We start from the raw sequence: 21,241 nt of genomic DNA, 5'->3' as shown, positions 1-21,241 counted from the left end.
AAGTAATTTCAGAGGCGGAGCAAGTTATTATCTTTTTAGGCCGAGTTGCAAAGAAATGTGGATAGTAAGACCAGGAACATGTATTTACCAAGTAAATGGGACCATTTTGATTTCATGTTGACTTTAAACATTTCTGTCCAACTTTATAATATTTAGTTGTATTACACTTTCACTTTTCAGTTTTTATCTATACATCATATTTTTTTTACCTAATCTTCAGTGCAGTTAGTGTCAGTGTGTGCTTTATTTGCCTGTTATTACGCTCTGTAGTGGTTTTGTAGCATGTAAAGCTACTCCAGTACTTTTGTGTAAAGGATTTTTCCTCCTTTTGATCAGGATTCTCTGTCGGAAGTGGAGGAGAAGTACAAGAAAGCCATGGTATCCAACGCCCAGCTGGACAATGAAAAGGCAAACCTCATCTACCAAGTGGACACACTCAAAGACGTCATCGAGGAGATGGAAGAGCAAATGTCAGAGCTGCGCAGGGAAACAGAAGACAAATCAAAGGTGCTTGTAACAAATTAGCATTTTGATTAATTTGACAATGATTCATCAGATTGAAAAAAAAAAAAAAAAACATTGAATGGTCCACAAAATGCACAGGCCCAGCTGATTATAAATGCCTTGTTTTATTGGAGGTTTATTTCTGATACATTTATTAGATGTTGGAACCCTGTACACAAGCTTTGGCAGATTATGATGTGAATGTTTTTCTTTTGATTGACAGGAGTTAGAGCGGCAGAAGCACACGTGTTCAGTCCTACAGCACAAACAAGAGGAAATGAAGGAGGGCATTCGTCAGCGAGATGAACTTATCGAGGTAGAGCCCAGAACAGAAATGGACCACAAATTCATTTGAAGACATTAGAAACATTTGCATTAGGTTAATGTTTTAAAAGCTTTTGCAGAATAATCAAGTTATAGATGATTTGAAGTCTTGGAGTGAAAGTGTGCTTTATGTTCTTCATGAAATTGGAAGGTTCAGAGTCTTTGTCATTCACTTTCCTCCGTTGAGGTCCTTCTGTTTTCTTCCTTCATATGTTCTGTCTCATCGCTTCTTTGTTGTGTCTATTTTGAATCTGTCCTTTTCTGCTTTATTAAACGCATCCCCAGGAGAACCAGAAAATTCAGCAAAAACTAGATAACCTCACAAGAGAGGCATTTGACCTGCAGGAAACTGTTAACTGGAAGGACAAAAAGATTGCGGTAGGACGGTTTAGGAGATGCTGCTTGGATTGATTGCAGAAAGACTGGTCAAATTAACTGTTTGTTTAACTCTTAGTCATTTATGAACGTTATTTTTTGCCAGGCAGCCTTATACATATAAACATATGTATATAGTCTTATCATTTTTACAAAGGATTGATGTGTGGCTAATATAATGTGCATGTAAAAATGTAAGCATTTAAAGCTTGTTCATAAAAACAAGGGGAATATATTTGCTTCAATTTTTGTTTGAATGGATTTATGCACAATGTATGAAAAAAGTGCTGCCCTCTGCTGGTATCCCATGAGCCTCAGCTGTGTACACCAGAAGTGCTGGGTACACCAGAATAGTGTTGAAACTATTGAAGGCACATGGTGCATGAAAATATATTGCATCCAGAAGATTGATTGGTTTTTACTTTTTGATATACTCCTGCATGAAAATCCGTGAATTGCTCAAGATGATTAAAAGAAAAGCGCTATACAGATTAATAACAGCATTCTTTCACTTCCTGCACTGTTCATCTGTCAGCATGGTCTATTTTCATCTTGCCATCTGTGACTAAAGCTAGGGCTGGGCATATATATTAAAAATACATCTATACATATATTTTCTGATATATGTTGGTAAATTTTGCTGTTTAGATATTGTCAGTATCCGTATCATTCTTTTTGAAAATTGTTGAAAACATGCCTTGAAATGCCTTCAAGAAAGTTAAGTTCAGTGCAAACACACAGAGGTGTATATCAAGCATCAAAAGCTGAATAAAACTTTATATGCAACATATAAAATTTATATACACCATATATTTTATATATTTACTTATTTATTTTTTTAAGCTATATTGCCCAGCCCTAATTGAAGGCTGTTCATTGTGTTTTCTGCTGTTTCTTTGCCTACTTTTCTCTTCACTCCTCTCTCTTTTCATGCCCTTCGTGTGGCCAGGCATTAGAGAGACAGAAAGAGTACTTTGATTGCATTAGGAATGAGAGAGATGAGCTCAGGGATGAGCTGGCTGACCTCAAGGGGAAAAGCCGAATGGGAGAGGTATGTCCTTTAAGTGCTCCTGCACAGGATGAAAGCTTGATATCAGCACTGTATATCAACAATAAACAGATCGTTTCACTGGAAAGTTTTTGGCTTGCTGCCAATATTTGTTTTTTTTTTCTCTGCATTTCACTGGCCATGTAAACACTGCCCACTTTGAGCATGACATTACAGTAGTATTGTTGACTCTTTTCTTAAGTTGTCTGCCATCTTGGATCTTTTTTTTTCCTCATTGAGCCTGTGTACGGTGCATTATGGGGTGACCTTCTCTATAAAGGAGACATGCAGTTCTGTTTTAGAATCTGTCCTTAAGAAGGCATCTTAGAAGGAAACTCGACTGTGTTATTGTTTTGTGAATTTTTTTCATGAGTTTGTCACTCAAACTTTGTGTGTCCAGAAGAGAAGTGACAACTGCACTGCAGTGTGTATGTGGAAAAAACATTTATACTTTCATTTATTGTGACCCTCCTGCTCTGGCAGAAACATGGGCTGGTCATCATACCCGAGGATACTCCCAACGGAGACGTCAGCCACGAGTCCCCTACCTCAGGCATCACTGTGGTCACACAAGAGGCAGCGCAGGTGCTGGAGTCAGCGGGAGACGGACCTTTGGGTGAGTCTCCACATACACTGCCAAGCTTATATATATTAGTATGAAACAATGGCATAATGCTTGTTTTCTGTGTTCATACCCCAGATGTAAGACTACGAAAGCTTGCGGATGAAAAGGATGAACTTTTGTCCCAGGTATGAGTGTATATGAAGTGAATTAAAATGTATTATCGGCACTGTTGAGTTGAAGTAACACATCTACGCTCTTTTAGATCAGAAAACTGAAGATGCAGCTGGAGGAAGAAAGACAAAAGCACTCGAAGATCGACAGTGTTTACACAGAAGGAGAGCGAATGGAGAACGGCACTGACCTGAATATAATCGAGATGCAGAGTACGACCTGTGACACATGCTGTGCACACACTCATGTTTGCATTAAAGGGGTGGTTGATTGCGATTTCACTTTTTTTAAAGTTAGTTAGTGTGTAATGTTGCTGTTTGAGCATAAACAATATCTGCAAAGTTACTAAGCTGATAGTTCAATGCAAACAGAGATACCGTCTTTTAAAATTATGGCAGTTTAATGCCTACAAAAATGGCTCGTAGGGACTACAACGAGTTACTTCCCTGGTTCGTGACGTAACGAACCCAGATAAACCCCGCCCCCTGGAACATGCGGCAAAGGGGACGAGGCCATGCTGCACTGCTTTAGAGAAGAGGAAGAGAAAACTAGGGGTGCACGTAAAAATCTATTCATATGAATCGCGATTCTGTCTTCTAACGATTCTAATGGATTCACAAGTTTCAAAATCATATGTTTTAAAGCAGCGGTTCTTAATACTGTTCCTCGCGTCTCCCTGCTCTGCATCTCTCTCTCTCTCTCTCTCTCTCATTCAGAACATCACCTCAGTGAATACACTTATTCTCACATAGCTATGAGAAGCTTTATACATGGACGCGTGTGCGGTTGCCGTACTGTATTAAAGCTTTAATCAGAATAAAACCATATATTAAAAGCTAACATGGTAGCATTTACTTAGGCCTGCCATTAAGAGCCGTGCTTGCACAGGTTCTGCGCAATCCTCTTCACTAATATCTTCTGCATCTCAATCGGGCTCAAATTGATAAGCAATATAGACGACCCCATTGTTTACAATACAACCGAAGTACATGCCGCTGAGCTGAGGGGCGGGACGTTCAGACGCGCACTAGAGGCGGTTTAGCCAAACACAACGCACTGGACCCGCTAACCAATCAGAGCCCATCGCTTATTCTGAGGGAGGGGCTTCATAAAAGCAGGAAATGATCAGCGCGGTGTAGAATAAAGGTAGACTGCACCTCATAAACACAATTAAGCCTGGAAAAAAAAGTCAACCACCCCTTTAACATCCTTTACATGTACCATGCTTTAATACTATCTGTTTCCTGTAGGGGACGCCAACAGACAGATAAGTGAATACAAATTCAAGCTCTCGAAAGCTGAACAGGAAATGGCAACGATGGAACAAAATGTGAGTTTATAATTAGAACAAAATAAAGTTATTACAATAGTAAGTATAAGCTATGTAACAATAGTATATAAAAGTAGTATGAAATGTAACTGAAGTATTATTGATTTATATAATGGCACAGAAACTGAAGCCTATTTAGGACATAGGATCATTTAGGTTTGTGGTTGTTTCAAAACAATGACTTTTTTTCATGTCCATGTTTTTCCACTTTTTTTAGTTTAAAAAGAAAGAAGTCTGATCACCAAGGCTGTATTTATTTTATCATAAGTACAGTAAAACACAATTGAAAATCAAATGTTTATATTTTTCTATTTGAATGGAAACTGTGATGCATTTTTTTAAGGATTGTTTGATTTAATAGAAAGTAAAAAAAAAAAAAAAAAAGGTTTATTTGAAATGGACATTTTTGCAACAACATGTTATCATGTTTGATCAGTTTAATGCATGTTTATGTGTTTATATTTTAGTTTTTTGTGCAATGTCCATTTTTTATTACTGAGAACAAATTTAATTAAATTTAAAATATAAGTAAAATTTTAAAAGAATTATTTATACATTTAAAATATTAATTGCTAATAATTACAATTATTGAAATAGTATAATATTGCCACTTTTTAATTAGATTTTGAAAAATAAATCATGGTTGTTAGTGCTAAAAATAATGTATTTGTATTTGCTTAAGGTTTTTTTTTTTTTTGTCTTGCAGGTAAACCGACTTGAAGGACAGGTGTCCAGATATAAAGCTTCAGCAGATAATGCAGAAAAGATAGAAGATGAACTGAAAGCAGAGAAAAGAAAACTTCAGAGGGAGGTATGAACCAACACTGAGGAAACCTGCCATTCAAACATCTCTGATACTGACCTACACGCATTTCACACATTTAGTGTCCCCATAATCATAATCTGACACTTGGAAAAGTCATGGAAATAGAAAACATCTGTTAATTTGAAAGAATAGTACCTGATCCAAGTATAGAGAAGATCAGACTCTTCTCATATTAGCTGTCACAGTCAAGAGTCATCCTTACACATCTGTTTTCCTTTCGTAGCTGCGTACAGCCCTGGACAAGATCGAAGAAATGGAAATGACCAACAACCATCTCGTAAAGCGGCTGGAGAAGATGAAAGCAAACAGAAACGCTCTCCTGTCCCAGCAGTGAAGAGAGACGCTCCAACACCAAAAACAAATCTGCAGGCCCTTTACCTTGTTTCCTTGCCTCTCGTGGTAAAATACAGATTCACACCCTACTAAGGCAACACTGTGAGGTTGGAAGCCTCCGAACCTTCTCTGAACCTGAGAATATTGTACTTCTGTTGGTTTTGTTGTTTTTAAAAGCTTGGTACATCACGGTAGCTTGGATTGGGTGCTTTTTCCCCCTCCTCTTTTGTAAGTTGCACGAGTATAAAAGCGCTTTTTAAACTGTAAATCGACATGACTGCAGGGCCCTCAACGTCCATGTAAATGCTTACACAGCAATGTGCCTTCACAGGTAGGACGAGGGTTATATGCATTATAACACTATACAGGAAAAGCATATATTTCTACCGGTACAAAAAACATTAATGTGTTTAATAAAGGGTACGGCCATGAGTTGAACAGTATAGAGAATCAATCATGTCTGCTATGGTTTCAATTTAAGTGTTTTTGTTTTGTTTTTCCAAATATTTAAAATATTTCTTGAAAATAAATGTGGAAATGAATGCAGTATGAATGGGCAGGTGATTCATGAATTGTGATTGTTTGCAGGGCACATTGAATTTTGTTAGTGTTTTTTTTTTTTTTTTGAAGTGCTTTGTCACAATGGACTACATCAATTTTACACTAAATATAATGATTTTAACTCCCAGTAAGAGACCGATGTTTCTACTGTGACATCTTCAGATTTCAAGTCCCAAATGCCACTTGATGCCTTTCACAATGCTGTTGTATTCAGGTTTGGTGTAACTTTTTAATCACACTAGAAACCAATTGTCTGACACTTCATGCGCACAGTGATTGTGACTAAAGCAGCTGCAAAGTATACTGTAAATAAACTACACGATTTACAAACTGACCTCTCTCAAAGTTTCTCATACTCAGTATGTTGTGGACCCATCAAAATAAAGTGTTAGTAGATATTAAGCAGACAGTCTACTAATACTCTAATGACTGCTAGTTGACATGTAGTTGCAAAGTTACTTACTGTTAGTAGAATGTCTAAAGTGAACTATCAAAATAAGAGTGTTACCCAGAATTGCAATCTGTGTGATGCAGCCCAACATAACAGCACTGGCTAAACGAATGGCCACATGCATGTAAAAACAGCCTTTAGTGCATACTACAATTAATTGAAATGAAATAACATTATGCAATGATAAACAGTATTATGTTGATTTTATACATGACATGATATTGCATGTTTAACATTAAAGGAATAGTCACCTAAAAATGAAAATTTCCTCAGGCCATTCAAGATGTAGACGAGTTTGTTTCTTCATTTGAACAGATTTGAAGAAATGTAGCATTACATGTATTCACACAGCATTTCCAACATCAATTGATGGACTAGAGTTGTATGGATTACTTGTGGATTATTGTGATGTTTTCATCAAATGTTTGAACTCTTATTCTAACGGCACCCATTCACTGCAGAACTATTCCTTTTTCTTTTCTTTTTTTGGTGCTGTTAGTGGTGCAAAATGACACGCTTCACTTTAAAAGTTATTTTGACATGATGTACTTGATGTGTTTTATTTGGCATCTAAATCACACTTTTGGATTTATCCAGTTAGCTTTAGATAAAATCATCTGCCAGATGCATGTGTGTAAGTGCATTATGGTATTAAAGTCAGTTCCATCAGTAGACAGTAATGAAAATGGTTGTTTATTTCAAAATGCAGTCTTTTTTAATCATTTGCAGTTCAAATATCTGTACATCTTAGTTTAATGTTAGCTGGTCACCTGAAATAATGTGACAGGCTGTTTATCACTGTCAGTCATTTTCATTTAGTCGGCTAACAAAGAAAACACGTAGAAAAGCAGCCATTTTTTGATAGTACAGCATTAAAACTATTATACAACAGAGTACTAAAATTTAGCATCTTTCAAAGACTTTGTAGAGTTCAGGCAGGCTGGCTATCTGCAGAACGCTGCCGTCTTCACTGAAGTGTTTTGGAGGACTGAAGAGAGTGCGTAGCGCTTTGAACAGCACATGCTCCACCTTCCACTGCCAGCTCATCTCTGAATCCTTCAAGTAATTCACACATTAAAAATATAAAAACTCTTGGCTTTCAGTTGATTTTCCAACTAATCAAAGATCATTGACATCAACCACAAAACACCTGAATGCATAATGGTCAGATAAGTATATTGTTATATTTTTCTGCAGTTTGTGCAATATATATTTGATTTTTGAGTGTAGCATTTGAACTACCTGCGGCTCTTCTGCATCCGGCTCCAGTGTGAATTGTTTCCTTATGGAATAGAAGTGACTGCATTCTATGCTGAAGTCATGAAAACAATCCTTCTCTCGATCCCAGTTCACCTGCATCATCCATCAGTCATTTGGTTGCATCTGGATTTTATGTTTTAACTAATGCCTAGTATATACAAAACCCAATAAACTACAATTCAGTGAAATGCTGACCTCTGTGGCTAAACGCAGAATGAACATGGGAAGTCCCTCCATAGCAGGAGTGTAATTATCAAGCAGCATTGGCAGACCAGTCAGGTTCCCTTCCTGTAAAGAAATGCTTCTGTTTTGTAAAAGCAATAGTCCAAGTGATTTTTTTTTAACCATGGTTAATAAAGAGGTTTTTAGCATTTGTATCTAGGAACAACCTGAGGTAAAGTAAAAACAGCGTTTTGAGCTTATTGTGAACCAGTTAAACTGATGTAAGTTTAGTATGTGTCACTCACTTCATCTATTTCCAGAGAAAAGTACTCCTCCAGCATTTCTGATTTCTGCTTCAGAAAATCCACGATATACTGGGCCAGTCCTTCTTTTGGACCGTCTTCCTCCGTCCACCCACTCTCCTCCGAATCCAGAGCCAACATGGCCAAATCATAGAGTGGAGCTGGATTCTGAAGAAACACAACTTTCGTTTTTAATCTGTATCTTATGTAAAATATAGTTAACGGATCATTTTTAATAAAAAAATACATTAAGATACATTTATTTTAAAAAAAGAAATGTATAAAATGAATGCAAAAACACACCGACAATCGAAGAACCCCGAAGTTACCAAAATCATAGATCAAAATTTGATAAAACAGCGCCTGGCTGTAGAAAACAGGAGAGGAAAGTAGGTTTGTTGACTCATACAAATCAGTAGAAAATTCTGGAATAGAATTCACTTTGAAAGTGATGTCAGCAATTGTTGTGTTTCTAACCTGAGTTTGGTTGTATTGAGCAGGTAGAGTTTGGTCTGGTGCTGCACTAGAGTCCACTGAGGATTGACTGAACCTACAAATGAGTGATTCTGGAGAAGATCCTGTAAACCTGTGGAGGACAAAACACTAAATTCATTACATTATATACACTACCATTAAAAAATGAATTCAGCAATACTGCATTATACTGATCAAAAGTGACAGTAAAGACATCTGTTTCTAACAAACAACTGCTATTCCAAAAAAATTCTGTTATTTTGAACTTTCTATTCATCAAAAACTTTTCAATATTGATAATAATAAAAATGTTTCTTGAGCAGCAGATCAGCATAATAGAATGATTTCTGTAGGATCATGTGCCACTGAAGACTAAAAATAGGCTAAATAAGGCTATAATTTCAGCCTGTAAGTAGTGGATATTGTTTAACCTTTGTGAGTTTGCTGCTCAATATCTTCTCGGAGCTCCTTTATGCTGCTCAGTTTAATGACGCGTCTCCTGGGTAGAGAGGCGGCTGTCAAATCCTCCTTCACCTCCTCAACGTGAGGCCTTTTCCTGAAGACCAAACAAATAACAGGTTGATCTTCTGCTTAGAAAGCAAAGTGAGTAGAGAGGTTAGTGACTAGGGCTATTTTCTCAGTACAGACAAAGTTGTATATCGACATCAAAACTGGAACCCTAAGAAATAATTAACAAGTGCAGCAACTTGCCCCAGGCTCCTCTACTATTACTGAAGTCCCACACAAAACTCATCAACAGCCAGTTTCCTGCGTTTCACCTTGGTGGTGCTTCATCAGGAGGAGGTTGACTGTCTGTCTGTGGATCCTCTGCATCACACGGCTCCAGAACATCCAGAGCAGTCAGCAGCTCCGAGTCGTCTGGTTCGGCTGAACCCTGAGCAGCAGTGGAAGAGCTGGAGGCTTTATCTGACCTGCTCTGAGCAGCAGAGGATGAGGCTGATGGCTGGAGAAATGCATCCAGCTTCTGGACTTTGCTGTCAGTGCGGACCATCTGATGGGCGTATACGCGCTCCTGGGAATCTGCTGAGGAACTAGAGGCTTTTGTCACGCTGGTGGACGCCGAAAGTCCTGGAAGCAGAGTCTATGGATCATGCACATCAGTCAAGTGTTGGTCAGATTAGAAGACGTTAAATATTTACTCCTGGAATTGAAGGATCACCTGCGTGAAGTATGTGCGTGAGGAGTTAGAGCCGAGCAGTTTACTCTCTATGTGTTTCTGAATGCTCTCGATGATGCTGTCCTCATGCAGGAAGTGCACCTCGTGCTTGGTGGGGTGAACGTTCACGTCGATGTTTTGAGGGGCAATCTCTAAACTTCAGAGCGAAAGCAATTGTAAAACATTTCCAGATTTGTTTTAAATGAATGTAGAAAGCACACTAGCGGTCAAAAATTTGAGGTCTGTAAGTTTTTGAAAGAAGTCTCTTATGCTCACCAAGGCTGCTATTAATATTGCAATTTAAAAGAATTCTTTTCTATTTGAATATGTTTTAAAATGTAATGATGTAAAGCTGAATTGTCAGCATCATTACTCCAGTCTTCAGTGTCACAAGATCCTTCAGAAATCTTTCTATGCTGATTTGGTGAAAGAAACATTTATTATTATCAATTTTGAAAACAGTTGTGCTGCTTCATATTTTTTTTTAAATCCTACTGACCTCAGACTTTTGAACAGTAGTGTAAACTTCCATTCTACGAAGTGATTTACCTAAGATAAAGAAAAGGATGAGTGTTTTTGGGAAGATAAGCAGTGTAGACAGTCTCAATTGCTTTCTTCAAGGCATTAGATTCCACCAAGCGATCTAGAAGACAACATTAGTCAGAATTACGAGTCAGAACAGTGATTATTCATCATAAAAGCAACTATTTTTTCAATGCTTTTAAAAACTGAGATAGAAAGAAACTCATAATGCATACGGTTGATAAAAAGGATAAGGATGCATTTCTTGACAGAGTAGTTGGCATTGGAGATGTAGCCCTTCATTTTAAAAGCGAGTTTCTGATCTTCACACTCAACTTCAATCAGCTCCCTGAAACACACATAGAAATGTTTGCTTTACTCCATCATTTAACCTCAAATCAATGTATCCTTTTGTTAAAATGAGGTTAAAAAATGTTCACAGTACCTAAAAATGAGCAAATAAAAGTACCTGCTAACAGCTACACCAAACACAACACGAATGTTGTCCAGCACAGAGGCGTTCTGAAGGGTCTTCACATCTGCAACCATCTCACCTTGCTAACACAGAGGGGGGGGATGTTATTATACATATTTAAATTCAATTAACTCTTTAACAATGTTAATTTAGTATCATTAATATACTATTATAGCATTTTTATTTTAAGTTTTCTTTTCATTTTAATTACGTTTAAAGAAATTTTGTTGATTTTGACATTTTTATTTATTTCTTTTTTATTAATTATTTCAGTTTTACTTTTAATAATTAACTAAACGAAAATTAGACCACTAAATGAAATAATATTAGTTTCAGTTTGTTTATATAATTCATTTTATTTCAGTTTCTGTTTATTTAAATGAGCAAAAATGTTTTTAACTTTAGTTAACACTGCTGTGGAATGAGCATTTCACCTTCTTGACAGAAAAACTGTTCCCAGAGTTGTGAATGGCGTATCTGTATAAGAAATACATACAAGTTGACATGAATAATCATTCCGAATCTTAAAGCAGAACAAAAACCTTCTGGATCTCATGAACACACCTGCTCACAACCTCAATGATTCTAGAATATTCCTCGCTGGGGCTCTTCAGGGCTTTCCGTCGGGTTGACACATTATAGAACAGATCTTCTACCTGCAATAAAAATCGATTAATTATGGATTTGTGTCGGTCCCAAGTTTGAATCATGGACCTTTCCTGATCCCACCCCCCTCTCTCTCCTAAACTTTCCATCATTACACTGTCCTATCTAAATAAATAAATCTTGAAAAATGCAGTTGTAGCAAAAAATGGCTCAATGACAGTTAAACCTACAGAAATCAACGTCCCTTGGTTTCCAGCACAGGGTTTAGGTGGAGCTTTCAGCTTCCCATCACAGTAACTGGCTCTGTAAACAAAACCAAAGTCAGACCTCTTTATAAAAAAAGAAAAAGAAAAGAAAAGCATAATAAATAAAATAATATAATGTATATTAACATTCTGTGTGCATGCTAAAATATACACAAAATGATATAACTGTAATATATCAAATATTTTATATAATATAAAATAAAAACATTACCTGTAGGCACATTTTGCATCGGCTGTTTTTGTGGTGATTGTGACATGGGCTACATGACTTACACTGGCGAGAGCCTATAAATGAAGAAGAGAGTTGATTTAGTCAAGGTTAATCAGTAAACGCACTGCGATCAGCTGAAGTGATTCATACCTCCCCTCTGAATCCATATGTTGCGATCGATGACAAGTCCTCAAAAGACTGAAGCTTGCTGGTTGTAAAACGCTCACAGACTATTTCCATATCATCTTTCTGCAAAAAATTAAAATGCAACAAGCTCCAAATAAGAAATTTGTCATTTACCAATGTCTACCGATGTGTACAGTGTAAAAATAAGTGACTTACCCTGATGCCAGTGCCATTGTCCTGAATGAGGATGAGCTTCAGTCCGCCCTCTTTCACTGTTATCTGGATATTTGTGGCCTTTGCATCCAAACTGAGGATTTAAAACAAATATTAGTGTCTCATATTGTGTCACATGCAGCTGTTGACATATTAGGGTCATTTCACATAACAGCTACAATCTGTGTTCCTTATATACATGTACAAATTTGCTTTAACAATGACCAGCTTGTGCCAACGTTTACGTTTAATATAGACATGTTTAAACATATCATTGTGCCGTTTTAGTATAATTTTAATATTATTTTAGTACTATTTATATACTATTTTAGTACTTATTACTACTTACAATATTATTTTCAATTGCTTTTCATTTTAATGTAGTCATTTTGTTATGTGCAGTCATTTATACTACATATATAGTTGTTGCTATAAGTAGATACCAAGGTAAAACTTTTCTAATATCTGTTTTAAGTTTTTTACAGTATATTTTATTTCAGCTGTATCGAAAACGATTTTAATAGTTTTAGTTGAAGTTAGCAATACCAACACTGAAGCTGAAGAGCTTTTACAATAAAAATGAGTGTTTATTAGTGACATGATAATAATGCACAATATATAACACCAATCATAATCAATAAACTGCCATCATGTATTAGTGACTACATTCGTTTTTAGTCAGTACTTATTTGTTTATTGGTGATGAACCTCTGCGACACCAGTTATTAGGTATAAATGAATAAAATCTCATCAGACAGAAGTTATAATAGTGCTCAATAAAAGCCTTTCACCAGTTCTCCATCATCTCTTTGATAGCATTGGCAGGCCGCTGGATAATCTCTCCTGCTGCGATGCGGTTCACTACAGTCTCATCGAGTCTGCGGATGACTCCCGCCATGATCAACTCTCACTCATTCACTAAACCATAAATAAACACAAACACATTCACACGAACTGGCACTCGTTCACCACATCAAATATAAGCACTTTCAAATGCACGTGAATGTTTGTTTACGTCTCACGCGACACCCGCTAAACTTCAGGCGCGAATGGCGAGCGCCCGCCTCCCGAGTGCTGTGATTGGCTGGTGGAAGAACTGTATCCGGCGACGTCATGCCTGGAGTGTAGTAGTCCGATCCAAAGCGGTGCTGTACAGTAGTGTAAAGATGAACCAGAAGATTGAAATGGTGATACTAAACAGTTGCTTTAACCAGTTCACGTACTAATGCGCATAACTCAGATGAATATATGTATAAAGATGTTATTTTAATAGACTGTAAAAACGTTTTCATAGTTAGCAATACAGTTTTTTACAATCATTTTTGCACTAATAACAGAAACTTCATTTCATTTTTCAAAATTCTAGACACATAATTCACAACCGATGATAATTTTTCAAAACACTTAATATTTTTCCAAATGCTTGGATACAATACACGTGAAACCAAAGATCTTTTATTCATTGAACTAAAATCACCGGTTCAGAAAGACACAACTTAACATCAAAGTATTACTATTTCAAAATGTAACCCACATATTACATCTGAATTGAGTGTCTATTCATTTCATTACAACGATCATCTAACTATCAATTGATACAACTGCTCAAAATGCTGCATAACTGTTGCATTACTCTTGAAGCATAATTTTTATGGAAAATGATGAACAATATTAAATGTTTAGATTATGAAAGCAACTGAGGACTGAGTATGTTCAGGTATGATCAGTTTCAAGATGCCTGTTGTTGGGAGAAAATAAAATCCCCAAAAATTCTATATCATTGTTATCATCAGTATTTGTTTTTCCTATACAGTACAGAGCTGGAAGCTGATGAAAACCATTCATATTTTTGGATAAGGCAGGCTTTACCCTGGCCATGACATGGAGGAGCGGTTGAGAGTGGCCCAGAACGATGTTCTCTGGGGGGGCCAACCACCCCCCACTGAATGTGATTTTGAGGGGACCCCGTAGCAAAATCAGTGCAATGGGCCCAGAATTCCTAGCAACGGCACTGAGAGCAATCATGGTTTCAGGCCCATCCACAGTTTATCACCTTGTATTTACCCCCATACTCCCCTTTCCTTACTGTAACCCGACTGAGGAGTTTTTCTCCACATGGAGGAGGGTTTACAATAGGCTCCTCACAAACAAGTCTCTCTTCTCCAGGCCACAGATGATGCATGCAATGGCATCACAGGAGGAGTCAGGCCTGTATTTGCCATGCCAGAAGATTTTTTCCAGCTAATGAAAACATCCATTATGATGTGGATGGGAACCTGTGGCCAAATCTACAAGACAGGGTTGATAAAAAAAAAAAAAAACATAGAAGTGCAGTGTGGAACACTCCAGTTGACATTTTACTGTAGTTTTTTCTAATCTAATTTTTTCTTATTTAAAGTTTTTTGAAAAACCTGCTGTGAGTTCATGAGTAATGATTCCAGTGTCTGTACTTTTCTCTCTGGTCTATTACAATGATGTATGAATGTGTAGAACCATAATGAAAGCTGCATCATGTGTTTTGACAACTATATTTAATGATTGTACTAACAACTAAACACTGAAACTATGGGTATCTTGTATGTGGGTGATCTAAAGTAATGTTCCTATGATATTTCATAATAAATTAGTTTTTTGAATCAATGCTTCTGCAAATGCAAGGCTTCTCTAAAGATATGAACGCAATATGCAAAGTTTTGAACATTGGACAGCCTGTGTTACAAATAATGACTGTTTTGAGTTTTGTGTCTAGAGTTTTGAAAAATGACATGAAGGTTCTGTTATTAGTGCAAAAATGATTGTAAAAAAACTGTAATACTAAATTAGTACAAATTAATGCAAATAATATAACCAATTAACAATTTACTTATATGAACCATTTCCATGTTTTGTTTGTATATTGTAAACAAGTATAAAATCATTTGAATGTAAAGTCCCTATAATGAAAATGAGGACTTAATTTTCTGTATTTTATAGAAAATGCGTGTGTGTGTGTGTGTGTGTGTGTGGGTGTGGGTGTGTGTGTGTGTTGGGCCAGTATTTAAAGGGCAAATATGCCTGTCATGACCAAATACCCTGAAAAAAAAATGGCCTCAAAACAATTTATATAGTCACAAATCTTTTAAAGTGAGAGGTTTTGGTATATGACTTCATTATATTTTTTGATGACATGCTGAATACTGACATTGTGATGATTAATGAAACCTGTTGGAACTTGACTGTTGATTTAAATGTAGAGCTGTTGCTTTCAATTATGGTAGCCTTCAGCATAAATTATGCATATGTGGTTTGCAGATTGCTGGTTTGGTAAGGAAATGAGTAAACAGCTAGTGAAATACTGCTCTGTGTCAGCTATTTTAGCCAGTTCATGCTGGTGAAGAAGTTTACCTCCACACCACTGTGTAAACTGTCATTTTATGAGAGGTCTGTTGATGTGCACAATGTGATTCACTTGCTATATAATGTCCCCAAAAATATTAATATCCTAGATATCAGATTTAATTATGAATCCAAAGTATAGGCTATGCGTGTTATAGTTTCTTTGTTTAGAGTTTGAAGACTGAATGCTTTGTCATAGCAGTAGAAAAACATCTATTTTTATTTTTATTATTCTTTTCAGACTGCCATGATGTTTTATGGCGTTTAAACTACTTCAACTACAGCATCACAAAACAGTCAGCAGGGGGCAGAATATAAGAGTGATTGCTTCCTGGTTAAAGGGAAGAACCTCTTAGCAACTGAGATGATCCAGTTCAATAAAAATTCTGTTACGAAAGTAAAATAATTCTGTACTGAGTGTACTGAGTTATCTGATTCACACAGCTGACAGACTTATTTATTCAATGAGTCATAGACCACAATGCAAGCATGCAACTTGTCTTGTATCTTTGTTTCATGAATCTGTCTTGTTTCTCATTTATGCTTCATGAATATTGAATTTCATGAATTTTCATGAAAAACTCTTCATACATTAAGTTTAGCTTCATTTAATGGTCTTAAAATCATGCATAAATTAAAATTCTGTCATCTTTTACTCATCCTCATGTAACTCACTTTCTTCTGTGAATACAGCTATATTTTAAACGTTGTGTGAATGAGCTCCAAAATTACGAAAAATATATAAGAAATAGTTTTATGTGACCAGCAGACCAAAATTTAAGGTATAAATTATACCTTTTGTGATCCACAGAGAAAAGAACAATATAAAGACGATGAGATTTTGGGTGAACTATTCCTTACAATGACTTTTCATTATCCTTATGTCTATTACAGAGATCAGTTCTGGAGAAATGGATAATAATGAGCATTCACATCACATCAAATGTTTCCAACTCGTCCACACTTCATTTTGTTCTAAAATCCTGTGGTTGAGCTCCACACAGTCTTCCTGCGGCTAGACAAATATGTCTTTTCTCGCTCGCTCACATGTAGGTATGTGAGGAATTTTGTTTCTTTGTTCTTTCATATTTTGAATGCAAATGTAAGTAATACCTGAAACCAGCTCCCTTCCCCTCTGGTTTGAGCTGTAAATCTTTCTCTTTGACACTGTCCCATGTTTGCTGTACTGAATTCACGCTGAACCTTTTTACAAGCCTGTTGAATGAACTGGTCTGACCAATGCTGAACAAGAAAGTCTCTCTCTTATGCTTTCTCTAAATCTTAACCTGTGAACTAGATTCTCTATTTGTCTGTGTTCTGCATTGAATTAAAGCTAGGGGCTACATACATCTTTTTTTTTTTTTTTTTTTAACTTGGAACAATTTATCAAAGAGGAGTTTGTGGGTTTCTGGACTGGTTCCCCAAATGAGTTACGGAAACTCAGGAATCCAAAAATCCACAAATCAGTATACCTCATTTTTCCCATTTGGTCAAACTAGGCCAGCTCATATAGCCAACACTTGTTTAGACTAATCATACATGCATATTTCTATAACCGGTGCTTCAATGAAGGTTGATGAAGGCCTATAACCTGAGAAGGGAATTGCCATATCACATTATTTTATGAGGTGTGTTCTGTAAAGTTGAAGCCTGTCTCATCTGTCAATCTGTGTTTCTCTCTGCTTTCACCCTTTTGCAGGTAGGTACAGTATGAATAGGTAAAGTGGGACACTTTCTGGTAATTTGTCACTAGCATTGTAATAAAAGATAACAAATGGCTTAGCCCTTCACACAGCATAAAACCATAGCGTCCCACATTACCTGTATTATACTCTTGAACATGTACCTGAAAAATAAAAAGATAAGTTAAAAAGTGAAAAAGGGCGGGAAATTATCTACAATTATCTTTACACAATTTAGATTTTGAGGAAGTACACTTTCCTCAGTGCAAAACTGGTCACACTTGTAACACAGCTAGTCTGAACCTGCTGATATGCTTGGGTTGTAATAGTTTCCTTCTTATGTTGTTTTAATATATATATATATATATATATATATATATATATATATATATTATTTTTATTTATTTATTTATAATCATAAAAGAGTCATTTTAACGTTTAATCTGTTACTTCGATGTCATTTGGTTATCATGTCATCAGACCCCCAGGTTAAGAAACTGTGTAGAAGTGTAATTGAGAAAAGAAGCGGGTCAAGCACTGAACCCTGCAGCACCCTGCAGGTTTTGTGATATGACTTGGACATTCTTCCCCAATAGCTGCCCAGGAGGAAAAACTTAAGAGTGTTAGAGAGAATGAACAGGTATAGAAAGATGGGAATGTTGTTTTTTTGGTTTTTTCCCTAGACCTTCTTTCTTCTGTCTTTATGTTTTAAACTTTGATAGCATATTTCCACTTGATCTAAACCAAATTAAAGTAGTTAAGAAATACTCTGTAAATGAGTGTAAATTAAAGATTACTGTTGTTACTACTGCACTGTTAATTTTATTTTTAAGCTTCTTTTTTTTAATTCAAAATAGGGCATTAAAAAAAAAAAAAAAAAACTAAATCACATGAGTTAGTCATGCTGCCAATTGTGGCAAATATGCACTGACCTATTTTGTGCAATATTTGTGAGCCCAGTAATACAACCCTCCCCTTCTAAACAGTAATGATCATTCTTCTTTTGTTGTTTTGTGAGGATGTTAGATATCTAATTTGATCTAAAATGACTCCCTGCTGATTCATTTCACATCCATTAACATAAATCAAATCAAATTATAAGCCATATGTGAAACTGTATTTTTGTCCCATAATAAATTCCTATACCTCAGGAGAGTGGTGGCAATTTCCAATGCTAATTTAGCTAATTTATGATTTGTTTTTCAGTGAAAAACCAGAGATGAGAAAGGAGATATATGAAGAAAACTCATAGAAATGAAGGTACATTTCCAAAGGAAAATTACATAATTATGTGTTTTTAGGATATGTTTTTAGCTATGAAATTAGTCTTAGTTATATAAAGGACTCAGCCATTGTTTTCAAAAAATATTTAAATAAAGTTAATATTTGAATATTTTTCATTGGACTAGATGTGCCCATAGTTGAAGAAACACCAACAGTTCGATTACATTATCTTTGGATATAGATGCTATTCAATTAATGCTGCTAATACAGTCCTTTCTCTCTTTTCAGTGCATGCAAATAATATTCAACAGGATTCTGACAAATTGATGGAGGGCTGTCATTTGCATGAATCTGGTTGCTGGCCAAAACATTATTTTCATATTATTTGTGTGCAAAGGCTTGCAGCATGTTTTGTAGATGTAGTTAGCGATGGGGAACTACATGCAGGCACAGTGCAGATTGTCAGCTGGCCAAATAAGATTAGTTAACGCCTGATAAGATTAGTACAAAAAATCTATATCTCAAACATATTTTTATATATAAAATATATTATTATATATTTTAAATAAAAAATATATATATATATTTTCGCTCGGAATTGTGACTTTCCATCTCACAATTCATGCTTTTCTTCTCAAAAGTACTAGTTTACATCTCACAATTTGGACTCTTCTTCTCAGAATTACAAGTTTGTGTCTCTCAATTTGCGAGTCCGAATTGCAAGAAAAGAAGTCTGAATTGTGAAATTAAAAGGTCACAGTTACAGCATCTCCCAGTAGGGGCTAGCCAAACCTTCACCCCTTAGCATGCATAATGTAGCAAAGTTTTGTCCAGTCAAATGCTCTTTAAGATAAGATCGACCCTCCCTCTAACACTTCTTACCTCTAACTTGCAGCAGCAAGTAGCATTGACTGTGACTCAACTAATGGCTATTGATTATTATATAATAAAAGGGGCTACGCCTTTGATATGTCCTTTTCATATATCAGCACTGTGCTTGTCAAGACATTTAATAGGGCATTCAAGGTTTTTGATGAGCATAACAGGTATAAACACATGCGGATTAGCTTACGAAATGATAGCTGTAAAATATGTGATTTCTGCACTTGGAATGTTTTTACGTACGAGTTCATGTACATCTTCACCCTTAACACTGCTTGCAGTATGTGCTTTAGGCGGTGTCTGTTGAAACAATGCAGGATTGTTCAGGCATGCACTTGAGAAATTACATCATATCCTGTAGCCCTCCCGAAGCCAAGTTTAACTTGGAAGGGAAACAAATACATATGCATTATAGAAGGCAAGCTTTACAAACATTGGATCAATAGTCTGATAAATGTGACTTTGAGGCATTTGTGTAAAGACTATAAATCAAAGTAGCCTGATTAAGATTTAAAGGAATCGTTTTTTAGTTTGAGGAGCTTTCAACTATATATATTAGCACATCAGTGCAATAAAAACAATTAAATTGTAATGTATGTGTTACATTTTTTAACCTTAACCCATTTAATCCCTTAATGTAAAAAAGTTTTTCATTTATAAAGCTCTAAAAACCGTACCGACTGATGTTTTAGTGCACTTCCTGCAAATATGGAAAAAATAAAGGGTCTCAATTAAATATGTGCAGTTTCACATGATTGGTGCAAACTGTCACGTGACCAGAGCAGTTTATTTCCTGTTTGCACCTTGAGATGATGATGGATGCATCAAAGCTCCAAAACGAAAGGCTAGTAAAGTATGTTAACATAAAGATATGACAAAGATTTTTGGTACACATTATCTTTAGGGTGTCTAGTATTAATATATGTATTTGCATATATTCAGTTTTGTTGAGTGTGGTCATAGAGTGAGTAAACATGTTGATGGTCACAATAGTGACCGGTGGGATAACGGTGAACTTTATTTTACAATATAATCCAATGGCAGTTGCTAGTGAAAATGACAATAAAATGTTGCAATGACAAAATATTGCACTAAATTAAAAATTCAAATGTTAGAAAAAAATTACAATAATGATGTTGTAATACTCGTAGCATTGATATAAAAATTTGATGTTATATTTTAGAAAAAAGTAACAATTTTGAAATGTGGTGATGGCTGAATTTTTTTTGTTTTTTATCTCTATCTTGTAGTGTTCCTATCAATGCTGCAAGGTTTTTTTTATGCATAATAGTAACCCTAGAATGTGATCAAACAGTTTAAAATAGCTGAGCTAAGATATATAAAAAATTTTATGACTGCAGAAATATGTGATTCACTATTGTGACACAATTTTTCACACACTTTTCCAAAACAATGTCAAAAAATAATTATTGATTATTTCAAAGGGCTACTAATGACACATCATTTGGATATTTTCATGTCTGGGAAAAATTTTGGATTAAATGAGTTAATCAAAATAATTTGCCACACAACTGTACAATGCACACTTAAAATAGAGGTGAACATGACAATGAGGTTTGAAAAATGTTCACGCATTTTGTGGCAAAGCATTGGCTGTAAAGTTAGAAGTGAAGTGGTTCCTCTTCAGGAACTAATCGCACAAAGATTAATCGCTTCCATATAAACCACACTGAAGACCTTCTGGCGTAGAAACGATGTGATTTCATCTCTGTTGCCAATGGTGATGCTGGCATATACATAAAGTCACACCCTTATTCTGAAACTGCAAACAAGAT

The 21,241-nt window shown here is 35.8% G+C and overlaps 2 protein-coding genes across 12 annotated transcripts in view; one reads left to right on the top strand and one right to left on the bottom strand.

The window, feature by feature from the left end:
• lrrfip2 (leucine rich repeat (in FLII) interacting protein 2) overlaps nucleotides 1-6,371 on the top strand; it is a 28,361-nt gene extending 21,990 nt beyond the window's left edge. For 8 of the 11 annotated variants that reach the window (XM_058794786.1, XM_058794781.1, XM_058794780.1 and 5 more), the window contains 10 exons: nucleotides 337-507; nucleotides 728-820; nucleotides 1,114-1,206; nucleotides 2,153-2,254; nucleotides 2,735-2,867; nucleotides 2,952-3,001; nucleotides 3,079-3,199; nucleotides 4,238-4,317; nucleotides 5,024-5,128; nucleotides 5,367-6,371. In XM_058794786.1, coding sequence (XP_058650769.1) covers nucleotides 337-507; nucleotides 728-820; nucleotides 1,114-1,206; nucleotides 2,153-2,254; nucleotides 2,735-2,867; nucleotides 2,952-3,001; nucleotides 3,079-3,199; nucleotides 4,238-4,317; nucleotides 5,024-5,128; nucleotides 5,367-5,477 — 1,059 coding nt within the window. In that variant the 3' untranslated portion in view covers nucleotides 5,478-6,371. The remainder of the gene's footprint in view (nucleotides 1-336; nucleotides 508-727; nucleotides 821-1,113; nucleotides 1,207-2,152; nucleotides 2,255-2,734; nucleotides 2,868-2,951; nucleotides 3,002-3,078; nucleotides 3,200-4,237; nucleotides 4,318-5,023; nucleotides 5,129-5,366) is intronic. The other 3 variants (XM_058794787.1, XM_058794791.1, XM_058794790.1) reach the window with 1 other exon arrangement.
• mlh1 (mutL homolog 1, colon cancer, nonpolyposis type 2 (E. coli)) lies at nucleotides 6,076-13,430 on the bottom strand. The gene is made up of 20 exons (XM_058794792.1): nucleotides 13,298-13,430; nucleotides 13,074-13,200; nucleotides 12,286-12,376; nucleotides 12,094-12,192; nucleotides 11,944-12,017; nucleotides 11,697-11,769; nucleotides 11,425-11,516; nucleotides 11,295-11,337; nucleotides 10,855-10,943; nucleotides 10,622-10,734; nucleotides 10,413-10,506; nucleotides 9,867-10,020; nucleotides 9,466-9,788; nucleotides 9,118-9,242; nucleotides 8,690-8,798; nucleotides 8,516-8,579; nucleotides 8,216-8,380; nucleotides 7,944-8,036; nucleotides 7,731-7,841; nucleotides 6,076-7,544 (listed from the first exon to the last, which is right to left on the bottom strand). The coding sequence occupies exons 2-20, from the start codon at nucleotides 13,178-13,180 to the stop codon at nucleotides 7,392-7,394; spliced, it is 2,172 nt and encodes a 723-aa protein (XP_058650775.1). The 5' UTR covers nucleotides 13,181-13,200; nucleotides 13,298-13,430; the 3' UTR covers nucleotides 6,076-7,391.
• Nucleotides 13,431-21,241: the final 7,811 nt, after the last annotated feature.

Source organism: Onychostoma macrolepis, chromosome 13 (genome assembly GCF_012432095.1).
Source record: "Onychostoma macrolepis isolate SWU-2019 chromosome 13, ASM1243209v1, whole genome shotgun sequence".
Lineage (NCBI taxonomy): Eukaryota > Metazoa > Chordata > Actinopteri > Cypriniformes > Cyprinidae > Onychostoma > Onychostoma macrolepis.
The sequence above is the reverse complement of the archived record's forward strand: the minus strand, read 5'-3'. Positions and strand labels throughout refer to the sequence as shown.